General features: G+C 60.9%; 3 protein-coding genes across 12 annotated transcripts; 2 read left to right on the top strand and 1 right to left on the bottom strand.

Moving 5' to 3' along the window:
• Positions 1–3,069: 3,069 nt before the first annotated feature.
• On the top strand, positions 3,070–4,103 carry NPBWR2 (neuropeptides B and W receptor 2). Its single transcript, XM_012440521.2, has one exon. It carries the CDS (start codon positions 3,102–3,104, stop codon positions 4,101–4,103), a length of 1,002 nt encoding a protein of 333 aa, XP_012295944.1. The 5' UTR covers positions 3,070–3,101.
• Positions 4,104–8,400: 4,297 nt separating this feature from the next.
• OPRL1 (opioid related nociceptin receptor 1) lies at positions 8,401–27,594 on the bottom strand. 10 transcript variants are annotated; one of them, XM_064382618.1, is made up of 6 exons: positions 27,107–27,594; positions 26,533–26,643; positions 15,816–16,059; positions 14,838–15,103; positions 10,833–11,188; positions 8,401–10,729 (listed from the first exon to the last, which is right to left on the bottom strand). In XM_064382618.1, the coding sequence occupies exons 1-6, from the start codon at positions 27,556–27,558 to the stop codon at positions 10,206–10,208; spliced, it is 1,953 nt and encodes a 650-aa protein (XP_064238688.1). In that variant the 5' UTR covers positions 27,559–27,594; the 3' UTR covers positions 8,401–10,205. The 10 variants fall into 10 exon arrangements, with proteins under 10 accessions (XP_064238688.1, XP_012295971.1, XP_012295973.1 ...); XM_012440548.2 differs by lacking the exon at positions 26,533–26,643; XM_012440550.3 differs by lacking the exons at positions 15,816–16,059; positions 26,533–26,643 and adding an exon at positions 21,676–21,916 and having other exon boundaries at positions 27,107–27,140.
• On the top strand, positions 23,625–24,811 carry LKAAEAR1 (LKAAEAR motif containing 1). The gene is made up of 3 exons (XM_064382623.1): positions 23,625–24,213; positions 24,491–24,613; positions 24,693–24,811. Exons 1-3 carry the CDS (start codon positions 23,797–23,799, stop codon positions 24,750–24,752), a joined length of 600 nt encoding a protein of 199 aa, XP_064238693.1. The 5' UTR covers positions 23,625–23,796; the 3' UTR covers positions 24,753–24,811.
• Positions 27,595–27,717: the final 123 nt, after the last annotated feature.

The raw sequence follows: 27,717 nt of genomic DNA, 5'->3' as shown, positions 1-27,717 counted from the left end.
GCCTTGACGTCCTGGGCTCAAGCCATTCTCCCACCTCAGCCTCCCACGTAGCTGGGACTATGGGCATGCGCCAATATACCCAGCTAATCTTTGTTTTTTCGTGGGTTTTGGGGTTTTTTTTGAGACAGTCTTGCTCTGTCACCCAGGCTGGAGTGCAGTGGCGTGATCTCGGCTCACCACAACCTCTGCCTCAGCCTCCTGAGTAGCCGGGATTACAGGCGCCTGCCACCACGCCCAGCTAATTTTTGTATTTTTAGTAGAGATGGGATTTCGCCATGTTGGCAAGGCTGGTCTTGAACTCCAGACCTCAGGTGATCCGCCCACCTCAACTTCCCAAAGTGCTGTGATTACAGGCGTGAGCACCACACCCGGCCTTTTGTATTTTTTTGTAGAGATGCAGTTTCACCATGTTGCCTGGACTGGTCTCGAACTCCTGGGCTCAAGCAATCTGTCCACCTCGGTCTCCCAAAGTGCCGGGACTACAAGTGTGAGCCACCGCGCCCAGCCCTCTCGCTGGTCTTGATGGCCTAGGCCTCTTGGGAGCACTTACCCTGCAGGGGCACAGCCACAGCTGAGGCTCATCCTGGCGAGCTGATGGGGGAGACGGAGCAGGACAGAGTCCACCCCTCCCACCAGGGCCTGGCCGGCCGGAGATGAAACAGCCAACATGCATGCTCGCGAGTCTGTGACTCCGTCTGCTACATGTCTGCACGCGTGTGTGGAGGCCGAGTCACAGCGCACAGCGAGGACAGGCGGAGGGCAGCTGCCACACCGTGTGAAGCGGCACAGCTCTGCTTCGATGCCACGTAGCCTGTCTCAGGGTCCTGGCGCTTCTCCTCCGGGTCCCTGCAAGGCCCCCCCACACAGGCCCACAAAATGCTCAGATGCACACACGCTGGCGCCATCCTCCCCTCACCCCAGCACCCCAGACAGAGATGCGCTCAGTCCGCAGCCTTGCTGCCAGGCCCCCACCACCGTTCCGTCCGACAGAGCTGAGCACAGCTCTCCCTCCCTGGCCTCTCCTCTCTACACTCAAAGGGCCTCACCAGTTCATTTGAAAAGGCCAGTTTATTTCTGAAAATGGAAATCACTTCCACAGAACGATGCTCTCACAAGCTCACAGTTGGCTGGAACAATGCCCAGCCCACGGAGAGAGCAAAGGGCCTTTCGGAGCCCTGAGGGCTGGGGGTACAGACCGGGGAGCACCCCTGGCTCAGGCCCTGGTGTTGCAGTGGATGTAGGTGAGGTGGGTCTGGGAGGAAGGAAAGGCACCTGGGGGTGCTGCTTTTGTGGCCGGGAGGGCCCGACACCTCCAGCTGGCCCCCGGACTCCTGAGCTCAGCACCTGCCGCCGCCCCATCCCCACTGCCCTCAGTGTCCCCATCCTTCCCGTCATCCCACCCCACCTCCAATGAGACCGGCTGGCTGTGGTGCCAGCCCAGCCCTCAGGACAGGCTCAGGAGAGCAGAGGTAGAGTCTGGGAGGGGCTCAGAGTCCCAGAGCCACGCTAGTGCCACTGCACCCCAGCCTCGGTGACAGAGCAAGACCCTGCCTCAAAAAAAAGAAAGAAAGGAAGAAAGAAAACACAGAGATCCTCTGACCCAGCACGTCCCTGCTGAGGAGCGGCCCTGAGACGTCAGCTGTGGCGTGGCCTGCATAGCACGTCCGGGAGCTGCCCAGCTGCACACACACGGGTGGAATTCGCCAGGGTGCGTCCAGCAAGGAAGAAAAGCAGGGAGATGGGAAGGACTCAGAGACCAGCCCAGAGCAGAGCGCAATGCTCACCGCCTCTGCAGGACGGCGTGACAGTGACGCCTCAGGGTGCGAACGTCTTCTCTGCAGCCTTTCACAGCTTACCGAGTCTGAGTTCCTCATTTTAGAAGAAGACAAAAAAGAAGTCGGGTTGCCTATGGCCAAAAAGTGGTGCTTCCACATGAGACCCCCACGCTCAGCCCACTCAGATGCAATGCAGAGCTCACCCACAGAAACTCCCGTACAGGCAGACACAGGCCCGCACACAGGCACACACCATGTACACTCACGACACGGGGTAGGGTGCAGGACCCACCGAGACCCCCGTGTACACAGAGAAGGGTGCCCAGGGCCATAGTGACACCCAGACGGGGCACAGATGCCCTCAGTACCCTCTGCCCAAAGACCTGGGCACACCCAGAGGCCTCTGCACGGAGTGCCTTCCTGACACACAGGCGCACACATGCACAGGCAGACACGCACACGTGCCTCGCCGCCCACTGAGGAGTGCGCCTGGGTGAGTGAGCGCCGAGGAGACCCTGGGACAGCCGACTGCAGGCGCTACTGCAGCTCAGGGAAGGGGGGCCTGCCTTCCGGGCTCCACGTCAGCGTGGGGGATCCGCCTCCCTCCCTCACCAGCATCAGCGCCGCCACCGGGCTGGGAACCCTGCCTCCGGGGCCGAGGCAGCCAGCAGGGCAGGTCCTGAAACTCCTGAAACCTCAGCTGGGGTCTGCTGGTGAGGACTACACCCCCCCCATCCCTGCAACTGCCTGTACTGGCCACCACCAGGAACACACCAAGGCTACCGACTTCCAGGCTCGAAGCACTGGGCAGGTCAGTAGAGAGAAGAGCAGGTGGACCAGCGGGCTCTGCAGCACCTCGAGGAGGTTGGGAGGGAGGGTACCAACTCCAAGACCCCTGGAGGGAGGAGCTTCAGATTCAAGGGGACCAGAGACAAGCTGGGAGGTGTTTTCAAAGGGATCGCTTGATTCTACTTAGACTGTGCGTTTGTAGGTTGCTGGGGCAGGGGCAGAGCCACACCCCCTCTTCCCAGGAGGGCGGCCAGCAGCCCCTCTCTGCGGGAGGAGGGAACTGACCTGCCAAAGCATCACCAGGAGGAGGCGGGGGGAGGCCCTCACACACTCCACCTGGCTCCAGCTCCTTCTGGCCCCAGGCACTTGACCTGGCAAAGTGGCCCACAGTCTCTGTCAGAGAACTTGGAGCGGCTGTGCTCTAACAGACGGCCAGATCTCAAAGTTTCGGGTGGATTTTCTTTCCTAGAATCCAGCCCAAGGAGGCCTCTTACCAGGCACCCCACACCTGCCCGGGGCACAACAGTCCCACCTACAATGCAGGCCACTGGGTGTCCGGAGCCCCTTCACAGCAGGGCTGCCTCCTCCCTCACCACAGTGGGTGCCAACGTCTCTCAGGATAATGGCACCGACCACAATGCCACCTTCTCCGAGCCACTGCCGATCCTCTATGTGCTCCTCCCCGCCGTGTACTCCGGGATCTGCGCCGTGGGGCTGACCGGCAACACGGCCGTCATCCTTGTCATCCTGAGGGCGCCCAAGATGAAGACGGTGACCAACGTGTTCATCTTGAATCTGGCCGTCGCTGACGGGCTCTTCACACTGGTGCTGCCTGTCAACATTGCAGAGCACCTGCTGCAGCACTGGCCCTTTGGGGAGCTACTCTGCAAGCTGGCGCTGGCCATCGACCACTACAACATCTTCTCCAGCATCTACTTCCTGGCCGTGATGAGTGTGGACCGGTACCTGGTGGTGCTGGCCACGGTGCGGTCCCGCCACATGCCCTGGCGCACCCACCGGGGGGCGAAGGTCGTCAGCCTGTGCGTCTGGCTGGGCGTCACGGTCCTGGTTCTGCCCTTCTTCTCTTTTGCCGGCGTCTACAGCAATGAGCTGCAGGTGCCAAGCTGTGGGCTGAGCTTCCCGCAGCCCGAGCAGGCCTGGTCCAAGGCCAGCCGCGTCTACACGTTGGTCCTGGGCTTCGTGGTGCCCGTGTGCACCATCTGCGTGCTCTACACAGACCTGCTGCGCAGGCTGCGGGCCGTGCGGCTCTGCTCCGGCGCCAAGGCTCTAGGCAAGGCCCGGCGGAAGGTGACCATCCTCGTCCTCGTCGTGCTGACCGTGTGCCTCCTCTGCTGGACGCCCTTCCACCTGGCCTCCATCGTGGCCCTGGCCACAGACCTGCCCCAGACCCCGCTGGTCATCAGCATGTCCTATGTCATCACCAGCCTCAGCTACGCCAACTCGTGCCTGAACCCCTTCCTCTACGCCTTTCTGGACGACAGCTTCCGCAAGAATTTCCGCACCATGTTCCGGTGCTGAGGGGCCTGAGCAGCCGCCATCACCCCCACCATCACCCCCACCATCACCTACACCCCCACCCACCCAGTTCAGGCGGCCTCTTCCAGGGGACGTGCTGCCTGTTCACATCCCCATGCTGTCTTCTCCACACAGTGAGATACGGACCCTCAAATGCTGGCCACCAGACCTCCAGAGACAGCCGTGGGCATATACCGCCCACGTCTGCTTCCTGGACAGCCCCTGCATGGACAGCAGCAGGGATCCAGGTCAGAGCAGAAGGCCCCCCGGCACAGCAAGCGTCCTGAGTCCAATTACCCACGAGGGACAGACAGATGGACAAGCTCTGGAAGGTTCTGGGGCTGGGGTTCCCTAATGACAGTGGTTGGGAGGGGAAGGATCCCGAACCGTGATCTCGACCCGGGCCAGCACCGTGTGGCACAGTCAGGGTCCCTTGGGCTCTTCCAAGACAGGGCTGGGAGGTGGCACAGTGTGGGCGCCTCAGGCAGCAGTGCTGTGCTGCTGCAAAGGCCAGCCACACCTGCAGCAAATGAGACCAGAAACCCACTGTCACGGCCTGAAACCCAAGTGACGTTCCAGCAGCTGGCCGTCCCCACCACGCCCCCATGCCACGGCCTCGTGCTCCTTTGTACCCCCCAGGCCGTGGCCGACGGTCCTCTCATAGCTTGCTACAGGGTACGGGGCCCTTCCGCCAGGACCTCTGGGCCACCATGGCCTAGGGACCATCTGTCACTTGGACAGGCTGGCACCTGGAACTCTTCCTCCCACAGTGTGGCTGGGGCTTGTACTGAGCCAGCAGGAGCTGCGTGCTGAAACTCCGGTGGGGGCGGGGTGCTGCTAATGAAGGGCAGGCGGCTCAGACACCACTGACTGTCGGGGGCAGGGCCGGGGCCGGTGCCAGAAGACAACCCAGGTGCACCGTGGCCAGGCCCCCATCCTTGACCCATGGTTCTCAGCTGGTTCCACGCCTGGCATTCCAGCCTGGCAGCAAGGCATGAGCCCCCTGGGTTGGTTTCAGTCCTCATGACCCAGAACTCTGGCCAGTCTGTCCAGCTGGCACACAGGACCCCTCATTTACCACCCCACAAGGTGCCCCAGGGTGTATGCCCACCTCCACCCATCCACCAAGTACCCCAGCTTTCCAGGCCACAAGGGCCCTGCCCGTCAAGCCCAGACAGCTCAAGGCTGCCTCAGTGTCCCTCCTCAGAGCGAGTCAGCCAAACATGCCAGGGCCAGCTCCATCCAGTCACCTTCCCTGACGACGCTGTATTAGCTATCTGCTGCTGTGTAACAAAGTTCTCCAAAACCTAGCGGCTTAAAACAACAACTATTTCACAGCTTCTGTGGTTCAAGAATTAAAGTGGCATTTCGGGTGGTTCTGGCTCAGGGCCTCTCATCAGGCTGCAGTCAGGACATTGGCCGAGGCCCCGGCATCTGAACATTGGGCAGGTGCCAGGACATCTCATTCTGAGAAGTCTCCCCACCGGCCCACCTGGCAGGAGGCCTCTGTTCCTCACTACATGGATGCTTCAGGGGCCAAGTATCCTGGGAACATGGCACTGGGTCTCCCAGAGCCAGTGACCCAGGAGGGAGCCAAGGGGAAGCCTCAACACATTTAAGGCCAAGTGTCAGGAGCCGTCTGCGGTCCCTTCATTCTGTGCATTGGAAGCAAGTCACATGCCCACCCTGCACTCAGGGGCTATAGACAGTTCATTTTTCTTTTGCTTCTTTTTTTATTTTTTTAAATTGCGAAGGGGTCTCACTCTGTCACCCAGGCTGGAGTGCGGTCACAGCTCACTGCAGCTTCGACTTCCCGAGCTCAAGCTATCCTCCCACATCAGCCTCGGGAGTAGCCGCGACCACAGGTGTGTGTCACCACGCCAGGCAATTTGTTTTTTTAAAGACAGGGTCTCACTATGTTGCCCAGGCTGCTCTCAAACTCCTGGGCTCAAGTGATCCTCCCGCCTCAGCCTCCCAAAGCGCTGGGATGACAGGCACGAGCCCAGCCTGTGGACACTTTTTGAGCCACCACCAACACCCACGCCGCAAGAAGAACGGGCTGTCCCCCAACACCCGCGCCGCAAGGACTCGTTTCCCGGCTGCGCTGCAGTCACACCTCGCAAAGCAGTGGCACAGCAGCCTGACGCCCGGAGCCCTTGAGCAGACAAGGGAGACTGTTCCCCAGACAGACGCTGCTCCAGAAGCCGGAGCAGAGCCAGTGTGAGGTGTAATGAGCCGGAACGAGGGGCGGGGCCCAGGGGCGGGCGGGGCCGGAGGAGTGGGAGCGCGTGGCGGGCGGGGCCGGAGGAGTGGGAGCGCGTGGCGGGCGGGGCCGGAGGAGTGGGAGCGCGTGGAGGGCGGGGCCGCAGGAGTGGGGGCGCGTGGAGGGCGGGGCCGCAGGAGTGGGAGCGCGTGCAGGGCGGGGCTGAGAGTGAGCACCACGGGGTGGGGCGGTTAAGGAACGCCAGGGCAAGGCCCCTACACCCCCTCAGGCCCGAGTCTCCCTCCTGCCCCCAGTTTGCCCTCTGGCCCCAGCGGGCAGCTCTACTGCGGAGAAGGTGCCAACTAGGCTTCCTCCCAAGACCCCAGACCCCTGATTCCCTCGGGCGGCTCCTACCCATCCACAGTCCAGCAAAGGGATCCTCAGCGCCTTCTCCTCGGGGACTCCGGCGGATCAGGAAAAGGGCCTGCAGACCACCCCCAAGCCAGGGAGCGCCAGGACCCCAGGACTGGGGAGGCCCCACGGCCAGGAGGGAGGGGCAGGCAAGCTCTCCCGGGAGGCGGCCCCTCGCCCACCTCCAGACCCCGCCATACACCCGGAACCAGGGCTGGGACTGCGCGAGCCCACAGCGTCCCCTGGCGGGAGGGTCCGACGCCGCTGCAGACCCCGGGCCTTCCCGAGGCGGGACAGGACCCGGGACCCTCGCGGGCACCCCAGCCTTCCCCACAACCACAAAGAGGGTTCTGCTGTCCCCTTTGCACGGGGAAGGAAACTGAGGCTCGGAAAAGCCTGGCGACTCGACCAAGCCCAACAGCAGAGGTGGGTTGGACGAGCCGGGGGCTGGAGAGGAGAGCCAGGGCGCGCTGGGGTGGAACCCGGTCCTGGAAAGCAAGGTAGCTGGTCAGCCTCCACCGCCCCCAACTCCTCCTGCGGCCCCTGGCCCCTGCCTGGCCTGCTCCTTCTGGAAGGCACTAGCTGTGGGCGTTAGCCCTGGATGCACACCCACCCACACAGGGGCCCACGTGTGAGCCTCCACCCCCAAGACCACTCCATCTCCTGGGCCCAAGGGCACGGTACCTGCCCCGGTGCAGCCTGTCCCTCCCAAATCGTCCCCGATGCTAAATCTTTGCTTTAATGGCAATGTGTTTGTTATGGACTATTTGCATTCCTCCAAAATTTGTATTTTGAAATCCCAACCCCCCCAAAGGTGATGGTACCAGGAGAGGGGGCCTTTGGGAGGTGACAGGTCATGACGGCAGAGCCCTCCCGAATGGGATGAGGGCCCTTAGAAAAAGGGATGCTCTCGAGCTTTCAAAGCCATGCATGAGATATGAGAAGATGCAGCCTGGGGCGGGTCTTCCCCAGAACCCGACAGGCCTGCACCTGATCTCAGACCTCCAGCCTCCACAGCTCTGAGGAATAAACGTGTACTGTTTCTGCATCCCTGGGTCTGTGGTGCCTCACTACAGCAGCCCAGGAGAAGACAGTGCCTGCCATTCAAACCTGTATGAAACCCTGCAGAATGTGCCCTAGACACAAGCGCTTGGACTGGAGTGTGCCATGCCCCTCCACAGCCTCGCCGATAGGGTCATCTGTTTCCCAGGTCAGCCTGGGCTGAACCAGACCACACAGGAACTGGCAGGCAGGTGTCCATCACAAGAATGTGCCCAGCCCCGGAGGAAGCTGTCTGCTCACCGTTCACCAAAACCCCTCAGATCCGCTCAAGGAAGGGGAAATGAGCAGGAGCAGGGGTTCTTCTGAGATGAAATGGGGGGAAGAAAACCCCGCAGCTCCCTCCCACTGGATCCTCAGGGAACCTCTCTCCAGGCGGCAGGGGAGAAACCGCGTGTGCTGAAGAAAAGGCAGGAGCCAGGCACGCACCATTAACCGGCTTCAGCTCTCCCCAGGACCCACCACTGAGGGCAGGGCCCAACCTGCTGACCAGCTCGGGGCAGGTGCAAGGACTCAGCCCAAACCCCACAGCCCCTCCCGCCCACGTGCCAATCCCAGAAAAGCCGCTCCAGAAGCAAATCCCCAGGTGGCAGGAGCCAGAAGCTCCTGTAATGAACAGTACCCAGCCAGTGAGCGAGCGTTTATTAGGGTCCTTTTTCATGATCTGGGAGACAGACCCAGGGCAGGCTACATGCATAGAAGTCACACTTGCCACATGCATAAATGCGTGAAGATGCACATTACATCAGCACAGATTCACAAAACGCTTAGCCTTGGCAAGAAAACACTGCAGCTAGGTAGCTCCCGTTCTCAGAGACTCCTGCCACAGATGTCACGGAGACAGCATGGGCCTCCTCAGGAACAATCCCCACAGCTAAGGCTCCCCAGACCTGGAGGAGCAGGCTCTGTGGTGAGACACCATCACTTCCTGTTCTTTGCAGCTGCCTAAGGTTACCTGGCCAAGGTCTCGGTGGAAAAACGGAGTTTTTTCAATGTTGCAGGTATTTTAATAGTTCGTCTGTAGGAAGTGCATCTGCAAAGTCACCAACCTGCAGCTTCCATCTGTAGACCAGGAAGGGTGACTCTCTGGGTGACTGCAGCAAGGCATCCCGAGGTACAGATACTGCACCCCCCACCCAAGTGTCCCTGCAGCCACCACGGTCCTCGCAGCTGGGCTCAAGCAAGCCCCACCAAGCCCCATGCCTCACGCTGGCTCTGCTGCAAAGCCACCCTCCCAGCAGGCAGCAAGCCCAGGCCTGCGCAGGGCCATCTTGAGGCTTGTAAATGAAGCAGGCATCGCCAGAGCAGAACTATGCTGTGGCCACTGGGTCCTCCTTCCACACAGCACAGCACAGCACGGCCACCGACCACTGACTTCAAGCAAAGGAGACTGTGAGGGGAGCCCTGGGAGGATGTGGGGACCCCCAGAAAATCTTCCCCCACTCTGCTCCAAACAGAGCAGTCGAGACCAGGAAAATGAGGCCTCTACTTTGTGGACGACAGAGCTGCCCATGCTGGTCACGCGGTGCCTCCCTCCTGAGCCCCTCCGCACCGAGAAGCAGGGCTCAGCTGACGGTCCGGTCCGGTCCGTGGCAGGACGGCTGTTGCACTGCCGGAGGGAATGGAGCTGCAGTCAGGGAGGAGGCCTGCACGGGGCGGCTGGCCCAGGCCCAGCTCAGCATCTGCAGCCAGGGACAGACAGTCCACCTGGACACTCCCTCCTGGGGTGACCCTGGCTGCACAGCTGCAGTCAGAACAGCAAGTCCTCCAGATGGCAGCTCCAAGCTCAGGGCAAGTGCCACCCCACAGGAAAGCTGCCCGCTGCACTTACGGGGCGGCGCCAAGCCTGTCCAGCTGCCCTGAGGAGACGCTGCAGGGCTGAAGGCAGCTGGAGTCCTGCCATGCACACAGCACACAACACGTGGGGTGCGCACGATGACACAGCTGCTGCGGCTCACCCAGGGTTCTGCCAACACAGCCCCAGAGCAGCCAAGAGTCACAGGAGGCGTGGGGGGCACAGGCGCCAGTCAGGGCCGTCCAGTGCGTGCTCACCCAGGGTTCTGCCAACACAGCCCCAGAGCAGCCAAGAGTCACAGCAGGCGTGGGGGGCACGGGCGCCAGTCAGGGCCATCCACCGGCACAGCAGATGCTTCCAGGTAGGTCCTTGTGTCCCTGCAGCCGTGCACCAGGAGGGCAGCTTCAGTGTGTCCGGGACCTTGGAGGTAGCCCTGACGCTCTGACCTGTCCCACGATGTCGCTAGGTCCTCCTCTGGGACCGAGCATTCCTGGCCCACAGGGAAAAGCCCGTCCAAGGCTCTGGGTGCTCAGGGCTCAGGGTTGTCAGCCTAGAGAGCAGTGACCTGTGTGAGCTCCGTGTTGGGCGTGGACGGGCTCTGCGGGCTGACGGGCACCATGGGCAGGTCCACGCCTAGTCATGCGGGCCGCGGCACCGCCTCGGAGGTCTTGCAGGCCAGGGCCACGTCCTTGGCGATGCTGCGCACGCGGTCGGACACCTGCATCTCCCGGCGCAGGGCGGACGCGCAGCAGAACTTGCGGAAGCAGGCCTTGAAGTTCTCGTCCAGGAAGGCATAGAGGATGGGGTTGAGGCAGCTGTTGACGTAGCCCAGGGCTGTGCAGAAGCGCAGAATGGCCACGGCAGTCTCGCTGCCTGGCTGAACGCCCAGCCCTTGGACCAGCACGAAGACCTGCACGGGCGTCCAGCAGCCCACGAACACGGCCACCACCACCAGCACCAGCCGGGTGATCCGCCGCAAGTTCCGGTCCTTCTCTCGCGAGCCCGAGAGCAGGCGGACTCCACGCAGCCGCCGGATCATGAGGCTGTAGCACACGGAGATGATGAGCACGGGGATGATGAAGGAGAAGAGGAAGATGCAGACGGCAAACACGGGGCCCCAGTAGTCCTGCGGGGCGGGGATCTCCACCAGGCACTCAATCTCTGTGGGGAGAGAAACGGGGTCGGCACGGGCCCAGGAGGCATGGAGGGGCCACCCCGGAGCCACGGGGAGCCTGGTGAGGGGAGGAGGGGACCGCTCACTGACCTTCATCCTCGACCTGTGCCGAGCCCATGATGGCCACGGGAACGCCAACGACAGAGGCCAGGGCCCAGATGGCCACATTGACGGCCTGGGCCTTGCTGGATGTGCGGACATCGAGGGCGCGGATGGGGTGGCAGATGGCCACGTAGCGATCCACACTCATGGCGGTCAGCGTGAAGGTGCTGGTGAACATGTTATAGTAGTCGATGGCGATGACTGTCTTGCACAGGGCGTTCCCAAACGGCCAGAAGCCCAGGAGGATGTCTGTGCCCTGGAAGGGCAGTGTCAGCAGGACCAGAGTGTCTGCCAGGGCCAGGTTAAAGATGTAAATATTGGTGGCTGTCTTCATTTTGGTGTGCCTGCGGAATAGAGGCAGAAGAAAAGCTTCACTTGGCCACGCTGGCTGGGCCGGGCAGCAAAGGGCAAGGGGTTCATCTTGGCCACCAGAAGCTACACTGGTCCTGAGTCCCTTAACATCAGAGTTCCCATAGGAGCTTGGTAAGTGACAGCTCCTGGACCCAACTTGAGACTCACTGAGTCAGTCTCAGGGGATGGAGCCTGGGGTCAAACATCTTAACCAGCACCTCAAGTGATTCTGACACACACAAGTTCCAAGCCCTAAACACAGGTCTACTTTAGAGGAGTTGGGGCATGTGGGGTACCAGAGCACACCCTGGACTCCGCATGGGAGCAAACGGTTAGAACCCCAAGGGAAGGAGCCTGCTCTCCTCGATTTTGAGTCTCCTCCAAGACCCCTCACAGACTCAAATGCTGTCCGTACAGTTGCCAGAGGTTTCTGAGGGCTCCAGAGTCTATAAGAACTTACCAAGACTTCCCAGTCCACACTGCTGTCTAGCAATAGAGACAGAAAATGGTGACAGGCACAGGAGGGATGCTAATGAGGTAAGATTGTATCCGAGCACGGGAAGAGGTGCCGGAAAGGGCTGGGAAAATTGTTGGTGATTAATAAATTTTTGTTGCTGGGTGTGGTTGCTGATGCCTGTAATCCCAGCACTTTGGGAGGCCAAGGTGGGTGGATCACGAGGTCAGGAGATTGAGACCATCCTGGCTAACACAGTGAAACCCTGTCTCTACTAAAAATACAAAAATTAGCCGGGTGTGGTGGCGCGTGCCTGTAGTCTCAGCTACTTGGGAGGCTGAGGCAAGAGAATCCCCTGAATCCGGGAGGTGGAGGTTGCAGTGAGCCAAGATAGCAGCACTGCACTCCAGCCTGGGCGACAGAGTGAGACTCTGTCTCAAAAAAAAAAAATTGTTAAATAAATTAATGGTTGTAATAGTTGGGGGAGATTATGGTGGTCATGGTGGTAATGGTGGTGGTGGTGATGATGGTGATGAATGTGATGTGATGGTGATACTGTGTTGACAGTGATGGTGAACGTGATGATGATGTGGTGGTGGTGGTGATAGTGAAGATGGTGATGGTGGTGATTGTGATGATGATGGTGATGATGAATGTGATGCTGGTGGTGGTGGTGATGGTGATGATGGTGGTGGTGGGTGATGGTGACGGTGATGGTGGTGATTGTGATGATGCTGGTGGTGGTGGTGATGATAGTGAAGATGGTGATGGTGGTGATTGTGATGATGGTGGTGATGATCAATGTGATGCTGATGGTGGTGGTGGTGATGGTGATGACGGTGATGGTGGTGATTGTGATGATGCTGGTGGTGGTGGCGGTGGTGATGGTGATGATGGTGATGATCAATGTAATGCTGGTGGTGACGGTGGTGATGATGGTGATGACAGTGATGATTGTGATGATGGTGGTGATAGTGATGATGGTGATGATGAATGTGATGCTGGTGGTGGTGGTGACGGTGATGATGGTGATGGTGGTGATTGTGATGGTGGTGGCAGTCGTATTGGCAGTGGCAGCAGCACCCGAGATGACATTATTCTGTGTGAGTTTAGCTGCCATGAGGAAGTATGGGGCTCAGTTCTACCTCTGAGAGAGTGATTATGAATAAGCATAAAGAGGCTACAATCACGAAGAAATGACAATGCTTACGGCAAACACCTGCACCAAGCTCTTCAGGGGGAATGTATGTCATTGAAGATTTGACCCCCTCTATACAGGAAGAAACTGAGGCCCAGAGGATCTATGTTGTTTTTTTAAGGCCTTGGAGCTGGTAAAAAGCAGAGCAGGGCTCAGAGCGGGGTTTTTCTGACTCCCGGGATGGTCCCACAGCCCAGTGGCTCAAGGCATGCTGTGTGCTGCCAGCGTGGCCAGGGCAGCTCCTGAGCACTGACCTCTCTGGGGACTCTGGTGAACAAGATGATCTTCCTTGTCTGCTCTAATACAGGAAGCGGCTGAGACAGTTGTAATGCCCAGTGCAGAGGAGTGACACAGTAGAGACACCATCATGGCAGGAAAGGGGCTCAAGCCCAGGGACCGCCCCAGGCTGCCGCACTCCTGAGCCGTGGCATGCCCACTGGCCACGAAGGGACGTGCACATCGTGAAGCAGTCTCCCCAGTGCCCTCACTTAGGAGTCAGCACTGGGGAGGGGCAGCTGATCTTCCGACGCTCTTGTCTGACCATGTGTCACCTGCACACACACATACGTGCACACACATGCACACACATACTTATGCACACACAGCCTCTTGCACACACACATGCATACACACACGCACACACACACAAGCACACACACATGGCTACATGGTCCACCTTGCTCACTTTCCAGATGGGAAAAACAGGGCCCAGGGGGAACAGCTTTTCTCAGGGACATTCAGGGGACAGGGCTGGGATGGTGGCAGCTTGAACCCCCCCCCACTGCCCTGTCCTGCCTCTACCTACATGGCACCTCTGGTTGGGGCCCTTTGAGGTTATAAGGAGTGACCACTTGCTTTAGAGTCCTGGGTACTTTCTTCAGAATCACCTTTTTTCTGGGTCCAGGCAACATCCTGGATCAATAAGAAAGCTCATTCCAGCCATGTCATTTTCCTGACAAAGTATCACCCATAAACCCTCACTTCCTGAAGAACAAAGTTCCCCCAACCGGGCCTTCAAGACCCCACCTGCTGTCCCCGCCCCTTCGGTCTCTCTCATCTGGATGGATTCGGGGTTCCTCGTTTTCTCTGCCCAGAAAACCCTCCCTTTCTGCTTAAGTCATCCCCATCTTCTACCTGCCCAATGCACAATCCACGTGAAGGGTTCCTTGCCCACTCCCACACTGCCCCCCACGCTGTGCCCCATGCTGTCCCCAACACTATCCCTGGCTATTCCCCCAGCGGCCCCCAGCACTATGTCCCCGGCTGCCCCCCGCTATCCCCCACACTGTCTCCCTTGCTATCCCTCTGCTGTCCCTCACACTATATCTCCCCATGCTATCCCCCCACACCATCCCCCGGGCTGCCCCCTACTGTCCCCTGAACTATCTCCCCAGCCATCCCCTGCTTTCCCCCACATGACCCTCCCACTATCCCCCATGCTATCCCCCCACTATGCCCCTGGCTGCCCCCAGCTGTCCCCCACATTGTCCCCCAGCACCGCCCCCTCAACCATCAGCTGCCCTCTCTTTGGCCCCCACAGGTTTTCCCATATGAACCCACATATCGTGGCTCAACGCAGACACTTCCATGAGCAGGAGCCCTGGAGCCTGAGAAGGGGTTTCAGGACCGTCCCAGCACCAGCCCTGTGCCTCCCTCCACGCATCCAGGGAATAGGCTGACAACAACGCCTCGCAGGGCTGACGTGGGTCTCATGAGGTCATTCAAGCAGACAGCTTGGCACAGAGCCTGGTCCACAGTTCAAACAGGGGTCAGGGTGGCGACGTCTCTGCCTGGGACACAGTGGGGGTGGGCCAGGGCCACCCGGGAGGTGAGCACCCAGGGCCTCGGGATTGGTCCTGCCTCCTGGACAGGGTCAAAAACATTTAATGGAGGAAAAAGCGCCACCTGCTCGGGTGGGTCCAGAACAGCCAGTTTCCCCATCTGCAGCTGTATGGGACTCACCAGACGGGAACCCCGTGGCCCAACCTACCTGAGGATGACATACATGACGAGGCAGTTCCCCAGGAGCCCCCCGACACACACAGCCAGGTAGAGGCCCACGATGGTGACCTTGAGCCCAAGCGGCAGGAAGGCGCCGTGGCTGGCGTTGAGCAGCAGGTGCGGAGGCAGCAGGCTGTGGTTGGGGCTCAGCAGGGACAGGTTGCCCTGAAGATGGCTGCCATAGATGACCTCCCAGAACGGGGCGGGGAAGAGGGGCTCCATGCCGGTGCCCTGCAAATCCACTCGGTGTAGCACCTGGGACAGAGCACAGAGAAAAGCAGCTGCAGACCCAGACACACGCCCAGCTGCGGCCTCCGGCACAGCACGTGCAGCCCAGCAGACACACGGACCTGTCACTGGGCAGCAGCCAGTCACTGAGGCGCACGGGCACACACACCGGAATACACGGGCACACACGCCGGAACACGGGCACACACGCCGGAACACACAGGCACACACGCTGGAACACACGGGCACACACGCCGGAACACACGGGCACACACGCTGGAACACACGGGCACACACACCAGAACACGGGCACACATGCCGGAACACGGGCACACACATGCACAGCCAGGGACTCATAGAGACGTGAGGACACGTGTGCACAGACAGGGGCTCACAGAACACAGAGCACACATGCACTCCCGAGGGCACCTCTCGTTCGCTTTAGAGACTCACATAGAGGCTGCCTGGAGGCAGTTACACCACGGGACACGTGTCCACCCACAGGGACTCACAGACACAGCCACTCATGTGCTCACAGGCACAGGGATGCCGAGACACATGTCACACACACAGACAAACACACGGATGCCCAAACCTGCCCTCATGCACACGCAGACACAAAAGAGACTGAGACACACCCAGAAACGCCTGGGACCCAGCTTCCTCCTGCCCCCAGCCCTGCTGTGCTGCAGTCCGTCAGCAGGACCCCCACCCGACCTCCAGCGGCTCAGGTCCTTACCTCTGCAACCTTCTTGGGAGCTGGGACCACCGTGGAGGCCCCCACCCCCGGCCAGCCAGCAGTCGAGCGCAGGTGCAGAGCAGGATGGAAGAGCCCAGCCGCCACTGGCTCAGCACAGGGTCTCCGTCTCCTCAGCAGACGCCAGACCCGCCAGACCAGACGCAGCAGCCGAGAGCCCAGCAGCCCAACGCGGTGGGGGGAGGAGGAGGAGGCTGCAGCTCCAGAGGGGGAGGGGCTGCGCAGGCTGGAAGAGAGGGCCGAGGGAAGGTGGGTCACTGCGTCCAGGGCTGCGCCGGCCCCACACTGGATGGGGACAGACACGGACCAGGACACACATGCAGAGATGAACAAGGAGGCTCAGACCCACAGACCCCAGATGGAGACACAGGCACAGGCCAGGACACACAGACAGAGATGGCCACAGGCTCACAGGCACAGGACACACAGACGCAGACACACACAGACGTGGGGGTCATGACTCACACAGAGACACGGCCTCGGACAGCTGGTCCGGACCAGCCGGAGTTGGCGCTCCGTGCCCAGAACAGCACCCCCCAGCTGGGCTCCCGGCACACAAAAATCCCCCACCTGGCCAGCTCTCCACAGATCAAAGCTTCTTGATAAACAAGCAGGCGAGACCCAGCACTGGCCCAGCACCTACTGCATGCTCCCAAAGCTCAGTCACCCCCACCGCACCCGGCCACCGCCGACAGCATGAAGCCTCAGTGGCATGAGGCCCTGCAGAGTGACCGAGATGGGCTGAAACCCCAGGTCTGCTCATCACTTGGAAGCACGTCTGCCACAGCTGGGTCCTGGAGCCGTGCCGAACATTGCTCCCCACACGGGGCCCCGGCACCCACAAAGCTGAGCGGCTCCTTTGGAGTGGCGTCTTTCTCAGCACGGGGGTCCCCCGCCCGATCCACTGAGACGAAAGGTCACAGGTCAAGGCTGTGTGGGTGACCCTCCAGCTGAGTCGCCAGCTCCCACCTGGTCACGGGGTTGTTCTTCCTGCACGGGCTTTGAAGGAGACACAGCTCAGACCCTGCTCAGAGCACCTTCTCCAAGAATGGGGACCTGGTTGCTAAGCAACTGGCAGCAGCATTGCTAGGATACCTGGCAAATCAGGCGAGGACGGAATGGGCAGATGCCCCAGGACCCGGCATCCCTGGCTGTCCCCCAGGACTTCCATGTGTGTGACCTGTGCGTCAAGGCGCACACAGGCTCACGGGCAGACCTACGGCGTGCAGGGACACCTCTGAGAACAGACAGACACAGACCTAGGCCGTCAGACACCCAGAGGACACACACGCGCAGAAACACGCTCTCCAGGAAAGGCGCAGGGGTGAGCCCCCTGCCTCAAGAGCTGAGGCGGGAAGGGGTCCAGGCAGGCTCGGACCCCTGCAGCCCCCTGCCCCAGCTGGGCTCACCAAGGTCTGAGCAGGAAACCCTAGGCCCTCCTACCGCAGCTTCCTGGGCCTGCCTACCCACCCACCCACAGAACCTCATTTCCTGATGGCCCTCAGCTGCCACCCAGACTGGGCACTGCAGGCACTGAGGGTGGGCAGAGAAGAGACCTAGTAAGGGAAGGGGGACAAAGGAGCCCCCCTCAATGTCCCCAGCCCAGGAGCCAGCGGCAGAGGCCAGGGCAGAATGCAGGACACAGGCACCTCATCTTTTGCTGCAAACCCTCTCCCTTGGCATGTCTGCCTGTCACCGGTCACCCCCACAACTTCCTCCATGCAACCAGAGATGGGGAGAATGAGGGGCTGGGATGGGGAGGAGGAGGAAGGTATGGAGAGAGAACAGAGGGGGGCAGAGAAGGAGGACAGGAAGAAAGCAAGGGGGGCGAGGTCAGACCTAGCTCCCTGACCCCTGCCTCTTTTCACCCCAAGCCTTCTCACCCAGCAACAGCAACCAGCCACCTGCGCCCCCACCAAGGCAGCTCCCAGCTCTGTCTTGCCTCGTGTTTCAGGAGGCAATAGAGACCTCAGCTCTCTTTGTGGGAGCCATTCAGGGTCCGGCAGAAGGCCGTGGCCTCCCCAGTCGATCCAGAAGGTGTCCATAATCTTACCCTGTGCTCCCTTGAACTTCCTGTGTTTTCTGTCTCGTCCTGCCCTGGTATATTCGTAACCACAAAACCCAGGACAGCTCCTCCCTCCCGTGTGCCCGCTGCAAAGCCCCTGCCAAGACCCTGGCACCCTGAACAGCCTAGGCTCCCTGCACAGAACCTGGCCCCACCCACATAGACCCTGCCCCATGCACTGACCCTGTGCACCTAATACACACCATCTGTCCCTCCTGCAAAGACCCTGACCACACTTGCAAAGATCTAGTCGCCCCAAACCCCAGCACAGACCGTACCCCCACCCCACAGAGAACCCATCCCCCTGCATAGATCTTGGCCCCTCTGCACAGATCCTGCCCTCCTGGACAGGTCCTCTCCTCACGACCTGAACAGACACTGCCTGCAGCACAAACCCTGCCCTCCCGGAACAGACACTGACTCCCAATGCAGACCCCACCCACTGCACAGAAGCTGCTCCCCCAGAGACTCTGCCCCCTGGCAAAGATCCTGCCACCTCCATGAGTTCTGCCCCCAGTCAGAACAGACCTCATCTCCCCTACACGTTCCCAGCCTCCTGCATAAACCCTGACCGCCCTGCACAGATCCTGTCCCGCTGCAAGAACCTGCCTGCCCCTTGGCACAGACTGTGCCCCCTGCACAGACCATGCCCCCGCCCAGATCCTGGCACCCTACACAGATCCTGACTCCCCTCAAAGATCCTGCCCCACTGAACTGATCCTAGCTCCCTGCACAGATCCTGCCCCCACCCAGATCCTGGCCCCTGCACATATCCAAGCTCCACTGCAAAGATCCTGCACCCTCCACAGATCCTGTGACCCCCTAGAAGTCCTCCCTGCAGACACTCTTGCCCCATACAGAGATCCTGGCCTCAATGCACAGGTCCTGGCCTCCTGCACAGTCTCTGGCCTGCTGCAGTCTCTGGTCTGCTGCAGTCTCTGGCCTCCTGCGCAGTCTCTGGCCTCCTGCAGTCTCTGGCCTCCTGTGCAGTCTCTGACCTCCTGCAGTCTCTGGCCTCCTGCAGTCTCTGGCCTCCTGCGCAGTCTCTGGCCTCCTGCGCAGTCTCTGGCCTCCTGCAGTCTCTGGCCTCCTGCGCAGTCTCTGACCTCCTGCAGTCTCTGGCCTCCTGCAGTCTCTGGCCTCCTGCGCAGTCTCTGACCTCCTGCAGTCTCTGGCCTCCTGCACAGTCTCTGGCCTCCTGCACAGTCTCTGGCCTCCTGCATAGTCTCTGGCCTCCTGCAGTCTCTGGCCTCCTGCGCAGTCTCTGACCTCCTGCAGTCTCTGACCTCCTGCAGTCTCTGGCCTCCTGCAGTCTCTGGCCTCCTGCGCAGTCTCTGACCTCCTGCAGTCTCTGGCCTCCTGCACAGTCTCTGGCCTCCTGCAGTCTCTGGCCTCCTGCGCAGTCTCTGACCTCCTGCAGTCTCTGGCCTCCTGCAGTCTCTGGCCTCCTGTGCAGTCTCTGACCTCCTGCAGTCTCTGGCCTCCTGCACAGTCTCTGGCCTCCTGCAGTCTCTGGCCCCCTGCAGTCTCTGGCCCCCTGCAGTCTCTGGCCTCCTGCGCAGTCTCTGGCCTCCTGCAGTCTCTGGCCTCCTGCACAGTCTCTGGCCTCCTGCAGTCTCTGGCCTCCTGCGCAGTCTCTGACCTCCTGCAGTCTCTGGCCTCCTGCACAGTCTCTGGTCTCCTGCGCAGTCTCTGGCCTCTTGCAGTCTCTGGCCTCCTGCACAGTCTCTAGCCTCCTGCGCAGTCTCTGGCCTCTTGCAGTCTCTGGCCTCCTGCACAGTCTCTGGCCTCCTGCACAGTCTCTGGCCTCCTGCAGTCTCTGGCCTCCTGCGCAGTCTCTGACCTCCTGCAGTCTCTGGCCTGCTGCACAGTCTCTGACCACCTGTGCAGATCCTGGCCCTTTGCATGGATCCTGCCACACCCCACCAGCTCCAGTCTTACCTCCTCCAAGAAGCGTACCCCAGGACCCTCAGCCCTGGGAGCCTTCCGAACCTGGCCATGACTCAGTAGCACAGCTGCCAGGCTAGGCCTGTGAGCTCTGGTCTCAGCAGATATCCTCTGAGAGTGTGGTCAACAGACCCAGCAGAGACTGCGGGAGGCAGACGCCTGGCCCCTCACAGGCACAGTCTGTGAGGGAAGGACAGGCCTGGTCATCTGGCCGGGGGGTGCCAGATGTGATGCTGACTGCACTCCCTGAGGTTGGCAGGGGCCCAGCCCTGGACCCAGAAAGGCTCCCACAGAGGAGAACTGGTGGTGCCGACGAAATGGCCCAGGTTTCTCTAGACCCCTAATAGAGTCCTGCCCTCCCCCACCTGCCAATGGTGGGGTGGCCCCTCCAGAAGGGGGAGGGTAGAAGCAGGGTCCTATACAGAACATACGTGGCACACAGGAGACACACGTTACACAAGAGAGCAAGACAGCCTCAAACACGCATGTCCTAGGCAGGATATGAGGAACAGCTCAAGACATGATACAACGGCACACGAATGACGGCACAGAGCACGTGTCCACAAGTGACAGTTAAAGCCTGTCACAGGCTGCACGTGGAGCTCCTGGGTATTTGGGCTCTGGGGTGAGATTCACACCCACTCACCAGGCAAACACACACACCTCACTCTTATCCAGGGACTCAGAATCCGCAAATGCTAGAGGGCAGTTGGAGCACTGTCCTCTGTCCCCACCACCCGAACCCCCAGCGCAGGCCCCCTCTACCTCCTCCTTCCACAGGCTTCGCCACCCTAGGCTGGCTGAGGACAAGAATCAAACCAGAGGGTCTGGCAGCCCCACACAGAGCAGCCGTCCCCCAGGAAATATAGTCACCAGGCCATACAATGTGCTATTGAAAAAGTGAAAGAGGCCGGGCACGGGGCCTCATGCCTGTAATCCCAGCACTTTGGGAGATCGAGGCGGGTGCATCACGAGGTCAGGAGATCAAGACCATCCTGAAGTTCCAGACCAGCCTGGCCAACATGGTGAAACCCTATCTCTACTAAAAATACAAAAATTAGCCGGGCATGGTGGCACAAGCCTGCAGTCCCAGCTACTCAGGAGGCTGAGGCAGGAGAATCGCTTGAACCCGGGAGGCAGAGGCTGCAGTGAACCAAGATCACACCACTGCACTCCAGCCTAGGTGACGGAGTGAGACTCAGTCTCAAAAAAATAAAGCGAAAGAATTTTAACGTTTCTGAGTTTCATCAAAATAAATTACTTTGTCCTAGTAATTCTGACTTTACAAAATTAATATACAATAACAAAAGAATTGAGTAGTAGCTTCTCAATATAATGTTAAATTTTGTACTCATTTAAAAAGTTTACTAATTTGATTTGAAGTTTCATCATCAGGCCTTGGCAGCAATAAACATGCTTTTAGATCTCAGCACTTCCATTAGCCCTCGAAAAACACGTGAATCCTGCGGACAGAAACAGATGGGAGGTGCCGGCCTTCTGGGTCCCTCACAGTTGCTGGACCCCAAACACACAGAGAACACCTCCCTCCCTGCAGAACTACAAGTGTGTGGAGAAACATCGGGGCGAGGAATGTGGGCCAGGTGGGCCCTGGGAGTACCCGCTGGGAACCACGGACAGGGGCTGTCAAGGTTGTCCAGTCCTACAAAAACAGGTCACAAGCCCCTTCTTGCAGAACAGAAGAACATTCCCTTACTCCCTGTGTGACCCCTCCACAACCGCCAAGAGACAGAAAGCTCCCCACCCATGTGTCCCGCTGGCCGGGACCCAGGGAAGCTGAGGATGGCCCAGGTCCTGTCTCAAAGGACTCACCTCTATGGGAGCACAGAAGGCTGCCTGGAGGAAGTGGCCGCTGGGGGAGCGTCCCTATGTACTCCCTGCTGCTTCTGGAGTACAGGGACCTTCCTCAAGTCAGGCTGGTGCTACAGCCCAGGCAGCACCCCAAAGGCATCTGCAGGAGGGAAGGGAGCAGCACCAGGAAGAGCCTTCGTGGGGAGCAGCAAAGCCTTGAGGGCTGGAAGGATGGGCCTCGCCATGGGATGGGATGCCGGCTCTGGGACAAGGGCTGAATGTCAAAGTTTACCCTCTTACTGAGAGGCCAGGGCAGCCTCCCAAAAACAATGGGAACACCCAATAGCCTCCTGCCAAAAGGCCAGACCTCAGCTAAGACCCTACCCTCAGCCAAGACGGCCCTACTCCCAGGCTCACAGGTTCCAACTCCCAGTAAGGTACCCCAGAGTCACATCTACGAATGTAGAGAGATAGATACATAACAGGTATGAACTTAATGCATTCATTTTTGCCTAAACTGTGGAATAAGCATGTGAATTAAGACATTCTAGAACACACATATTAATGTCTGAAAAAATTATAGGATTATTAATTGGTCAGGCACAGTGGCTCACACCTGTAATCCCAACACTTTGGGAGGCCAAGGTGGGTGGATCACCTGAGGTTAAGAGTTCCAGATGAGCCTGGCCAACATGGTGAAACCCCATCTCTACTAAAAATACAAAAATCAGCCAGTGTGGTGGCACGTGCCTGTAATCCCAGCTACTCGGGAGGCTGAGACAGGAGAATCGTCTTGAACCCGGGAGGCGGAGGTTGCAGTGAGCTGAGATCACACCACTGCACCCCAGCCTAGGCAACAGAGCATGACTCTGCCTCAAAAAACAAAAAAAGAATTAACTATTAATTAGTTGAGAATTAGTTACAAAATAAAGGAATGCACAAAATCTAGGACCTAGGACCCAAGATCCCAAAACACAGGGTTCAGCAAAACCCAGCTCTGGTCTTGGGGGACCCCTGGACCCCTGAGGCCCCAGACTTGCCCTAGAAGAGATGAGGGGTCCCGAGTACCCCTTTCTGTGAACACCAGCGGCCAGTGCCAGGGCCTCCTGGCCATCGGCAGGGAATGGGCCTGAACCACGAAGGTCTCCTCATGGCCAATGGCCCCACTCCACAAAACTAGCCCCAAAGATCCCTCAAACCAGGAACCTGGGCCCACAACCCCTAAGATGGTGCGTCTGCAGCAGCCTGGAAAGGACGTTCGCCCAAGCTGGAGAGGCTGGCTCTACGCCTCTGTGCCACGATGGCCCCTATGAGGGGCGCGTACACGCCCCCAGGGCCCTCCGAGGGGAACCCCCGCGCCCACCACCCGCCCCGCGGATTCGAGGGAGGCGCAAGACTCTGGGTTGCTGGGCAACCGCGTCAACAAGCCCCAGAGAGTCTGCGCTACACGGAGGTTCCACGGACCCAAGCAGGCAGCAAGCATGGGGTTTGGGGACCGAGAGGGGGCAGGACCTCGGCTCCTGGAGCTAAGGAGGGGTGGGGGCGTTCGCAGCCGCTGGGTCGGGCCGTGGCTCTGCCTCCGGCCCTGGCTGGGCAAGGTGGCAGCTGTAGGCTGGCCGACTGGGCTGTTGACTCTTCCCCTCTCCCCATCGCGGACCCTCCCTCCTCTGTCACCTGCCCCCGAGGCTCTGCTCCCCACAACCATCTAGGCCCCAAGGGGAAGAGCCAGCTGTCTGGTGGGAGATGCTGACTGTCGGGAACCGCAGACATGGGGCACAATGAAGGTGCCCCGGGGTCACCTAGAGGTCTCCATGTGGCGCCCACCCTGGCAGGGCCTGAGATCAACTCTGGAGTCTCAGCATTTCCTCGGTTCAAACACAGCAGCCGGTAGGGTAGGAGAGACATTTCCTGCACCGGAGTTGATGAGAAAGTCCCAGGAGCCTGCAGGACTCTGGCAGGGCCGCTGCTCGGGAGAGGGAGTGCGCCTGGGCCGAGCTCAGAGGCTGGGGGTCGGGACCAAGTCCGACTGCGGGGAGCCCAGCGGGCCGGAGCTGGGGCGCACGGGGGTCCCCGAGGGGAGGGCAGGGCCCCGGGGCCACCGCCGGCACCGACGGGACGCCCTCTTCCCTCCGCAGGGGGAGGATGCCGCAGCCGGCGGAGGAGGCCGGGCGCCAGGGCCCGCAGGAGCGAGGCGGGAAGAGCGCACCCGGCGCGGGGCGGGATGAGGGGGCCGCCAAAGCGGGGGCCGCCAAAGCGGCGCCCGCGACGGAGCCCCCCAAGCCGGGCTGGGCCCTGACACCGCAGGGGCTGGCGGCCTTGCTCCCCGCGCAGCGCCGCCGCCACCTGATCTTCGGCGACCTGATGGAGGACGTGGGCGCGGCCGCCTCCACCTTTCCACGCGGGTCGGCGGAGCCCGGGCACCAAATGCCCTACCCGCGCACGTGGACGCAGCCGCTCGAGCTGCCCTCGGAGCACCAGAACCTGCTCCTGGGCGTCCTCAAGGCGGCAGAGGCCCGCGGGCGAGTCCGCGCCCTGCGGCTGCGCTACACCCGCATGCGGGTGAGGGGAGGGGGCGCACGTGGCGCGGAACGGGGCGGGGCGGGGCTCGTGGGCGTGGCGGGGCTCGTGGGCGGGGCGGGGCGAGGCGGGGCACGTGGGGCGCGCGGGGCGGGGCGCGTGGGGCGGGGCGAGCGGGGCGCGTGGGCGGGGCGAGCGGGGCGCGTGGGCGGGGCGAGGCGCGTGGGGCGGGGCGAGGCGTGTGGGGCGGGGCGGGGCGGGGCGCGCGGGGCGAGGCGGGGCACGTGGGGCGCGAGTTCAGCCACCCGGGCCCCGGCAGGCCGAGGAGATCGCGCTGCTCATCCAGCAGCAGAAGTCCGCACGCGCCTCCATCCGGCTCGAGCTGTTCCTGCCGCCACAGCTGAGGCCCACGCGGATCCCGGAACCCCTGGACCGCCAAGAGGTGCGGCCGAGCCCCAGTAGGGGCGGGGAGGGGGCCCCGCCCGCCTCTGCACACACCCGGCCCCAGCCTGTCCCCCCAGCGGAGGCGCCTGGAGGCCATCCTGGAGGAGAACGCGGACAGCAGCATCTTCCCGCGGTGACGGCGACCCAGAGCGTGCGACCCGCCCCAACCTCCCACATAAAGTTATCATTCTCCGAAGGCTCTCTGGTCTTTCTGCTCCGGCTCCCCAGGAGCCCTGAGGGGAGCGGGGACTACCGACGCTCCCTCTCCCACGGACCTCACAGACTTAATTAGTGGGGAGATGCAAGTGGCTGGGGTGAAAGTAACGGGTCAGAGAGACACCTGCCCCCAATCCCGACCTGCCGCATAGGCAGCCTGGCGCTCTGCAGGTCCATGGGAAGAGCCCAGTCTTGGGGACGATGGAGAAAGAGCCTGTTTCAGCAACAGTCACACCCCCAGAAGTAAGGGCAGTCTCCGGTCTGAGTGCCAGTCATCCCACCAGGGGAAGAGGGCGGTGCTGTGGGCAGTGAAGTGACCTAAGCTGGCCTTTGAAGAGGCACCAGCTGTGCCCAGAGGACCCAGAGACTGAGGAAGGGGAACCCCCTCTGGGAGGCCCCTGCTGCCCTACAGAAAAAAATCTCACCGTCTGGCCTTTTTTCCATCCTGAATAGCCTACTGTGACCCCCTTAATGCCCTGCGCCTCCCTCCTCCCTCTCTCCCTCTCCCTCTCTGTCTCTCTCTCAAAAGGAAACCACCCATGCAAAATCCCTGGACTCTGAAAAGCCCCCAGGTTTCTGGGCAGACCTTGCTCTTCTCCCCAACATGGGCTCTTTGCAGAAGCTGGGGCTTCCCTAGGCCCCTCCTCCTTTTCCTCCCTCCCAGCACCCTGTCCAGCAGGCTGCACAGAAGCGGGAACTACAGGAACTCAGACAAACCCCTCCCCCTGCCAGGGGGCTCCAGCTGGCTCGCCTTGAGCCAAGAGCACATCTGGAAGGAGGGGCAGAGGTCCAATCTGGGGTCCAGAAGGGATCCTGCTCAATGGCAGCCAGTGACCCTCCCCAACCCTGGCCAGGGTGGGGACCGGCTCACTCTGGCCCCTCAGCCAGTCCTTCTCCCCGGGCACCTGGCCCTTTACTCTTTCTGGGCTGTTGCTGCCCTTGGCCTTGACCCAAGCCCAGACTGTACACAGAGCTCAGAAGTCAGCTGACAAGGCAGGGAGACATGTCAGGAGGGGGTTCAGGAAGGGAAGGGGAAAGAGGAAGGAGGCCAGGAAGAAGGGGCTTCTGCAGAGCAGACAGACAGGGAAGGGGAGGTCATCTCTGTCCAGGAGCGGCAACCACTCACACCCTGATGTGCTTGTGGCATATGGTGACACCAGCCCTGGTGTCCTCTGGCCAATCTCCCTGCAGCCTGGACCCCAGGATTCTGTCTCGGGGACTGACTGACTGCGTAGAATGGGTTCATCTGCTAGAAGAATCACATGTTATCGCATCACTTCCCTGAGACTCCATTTCTTCATCTTTAAAATCAGGGTCTTGGTGCAGTGCCCCACACGCAGCAAGTGCTCCAGAGGGGACGGGTCACTCTGCATCAGATAGGCACCAAGGAAAGAGGGGCAGAGACAGACACAGCAAGCCCAGCACCCTGCGAAGGCCAGCAAGGCAGGGACCTCGGTGACTGCTCCAGGGTCAGACCGGCACACGGGCCCTCTGATCCCCATGAAAGAGGGGGCTAGGTGTGCAAAGGAGCTAGGGAATGCGGCCCGGGACGTTTCTGCAGGGCCTGGGGGGACTCCTGCCTGTAGAAAGCTCTGTGGGGAAAGAAGGCATGTGGGCCAAGGCCCAATATATTGGGGGACTGTGAGGGGGCAGAGGGTCCTGGGTTCAAATCCCACCTGCATCATCAACTGCCCAGCTCACCTGGCTCCACCCATGGACTTCAGGGATGCTCTGTGCAGAAGCCAGGGGAATGGAGAGCAGGCCCAAGGGGCCAGAGGAGATGGGGCGGTGATGCGGGGATTGCAGAGTAACCTGAGGGCACAGGGAGGGCACTGACTTTCATCCACTGCCCACTGCCCACACCTGCATTTCCCCACAGCGGAGACAACAGGCCGACCGGCTGGGCGGGGTCAGCCTGGTTGTGTGGCCTGGACCAGGTGCTGGCCCATCTTCATTGAGCCTCCCCGACCTCACCTGTGCCCACCTCTCAGGAGTGTTACCTGGGCTGAATAAGAAGCAGCCTGCCTCTCGTCCCCATGGGCTTCCTGACCCCTGCCTTGCCTGGCCTGGCCTGACAACATGGCAGCCACAGGGTTCTGAGGTCAAGTCGGCCAGGGCTCTGGGCACAGCTTCGAGAGGCAGCCTGTCCTCCAGGGCCCTCTTGCCTCTGGCCTCCCCCTCTAGGCTCCTGCCCAACCCAGCAGCCCAGCGCCCTCCCCTCCTCAGTGCTCCTGCCTCTCGCCCAGGCCTCTCCTGCCTGCCCCCCACAACTCACCTGTGCCCCCAGCAGCAGACCCAGGCTGATCCGTGTTGCTGGCTTCTGGTCCCACAGCCTGGACTGATCCTTGTCCATTGAATGAGGTGCACAAGCAAGATCTCCAGCTCCCTTTCCAGGCCTGAGTTCTGTGACGGTGTACACCTGACTTGTGCAATTGAATGCATTTTATGGGCGGCCCCCGACACTGGAGGTGTCCCGGCCAAGTGCTTGGGGAGGACAGGAGCTGCACACGGGGGAGTGGGGCACAGATGCTCTGCAGGCGGTTCCAGCGCAGGGTCAGGGCCACCTGACACGCAGCCTGCTGGGACGAGAAGCCTAACCCGGTCTGTAGCGAAGGGTCGGTCAGAGGGACAGGGCATTCGTGCCAAAGGGGGCAGTGTGGCTTTAAGCTTCAGGACATCTTGGGATACGCGGGTGGGCAGGGACTCCGCCAGGCCCCGCAGAGACATTCAGTACGACTGCGACGCAAGAGCCGCACCCCCGGCCCCCCCGGCGCCCCCGGCCCCGCGGCTCAGGAATCGCCCCCGTCCGCGAGAAGCCCCCGGAGCGCGAGAGGCTCTTAACCCGGTTTCACAGACAAGGCTCAAAGAGGCGAGGGGTGGGCCGGG

The sequence above is a fragment of the Aotus nancymaae genome, unplaced genomic scaffold, assembly GCF_030222135.1.
Source record: "Aotus nancymaae isolate 86718 unplaced genomic scaffold, 86718_ANA_hifiasm-v0.15.2.pri h1tg000029l, whole genome shotgun sequence".
Taxonomy (NCBI): Eukaryota; Metazoa; Chordata; class Mammalia; order Primates; family Aotidae; genus Aotus; species Aotus nancymaae.
Note: the sequence above shows the minus strand (reverse complement) of the source record. Positions and strands in the feature narration are given on the sequence as shown.

Coding starts and splice junctions, on each gene's coding strand:
- LKAAEAR1 (XM_064382623.1), top strand. CDS start 23,797: ATGCCGCAGCCGGCGGAGGAGGCCGGGCGCCAGGGCCCGCAGGAGCGA. Junction 24,214..24,490: donor TGCGCTACACCCGCATGCGG/GTGAGGGGAGGG, acceptor GGGCCCCGGCAG/GCCGAGGAGATCGCGCTGCT. Junction 24,614..24,692: donor AACCCCTGGACCGCCAAGAG/GTGCGGCCGAGC, acceptor CTGTCCCCCCAG/CGGAGGCGCCTGGAGGCCAT.
- OPRL1 (XM_064382618.1), bottom strand. CDS start 27,558: ATGTCTCTGCGGGGCCTGGCGGAGTCCCTGCCCACCCGCGTATCCCAA. Junction 16,060..26,532: donor AAGTCCATGGGTGGAGCCAG/GTGAGCTGGGCA, acceptor CCTCTCTTCCAG/CCTGCGCAGCCCCTCCCCCT. Junction 15,104..15,815: donor CTCCCAAGAAGGTTGCAGAG/GTAAGGACCTGA, acceptor GCTCTGTCCCAG/GTGCTACACCGAGTGGATTT.
- NPBWR2 (XM_012440521.2), top strand. CDS start 3,102: ATGCAGGCCACTGGGTGTCCGGAGCCCCTTCACAGCAGGGCTGCCTCC.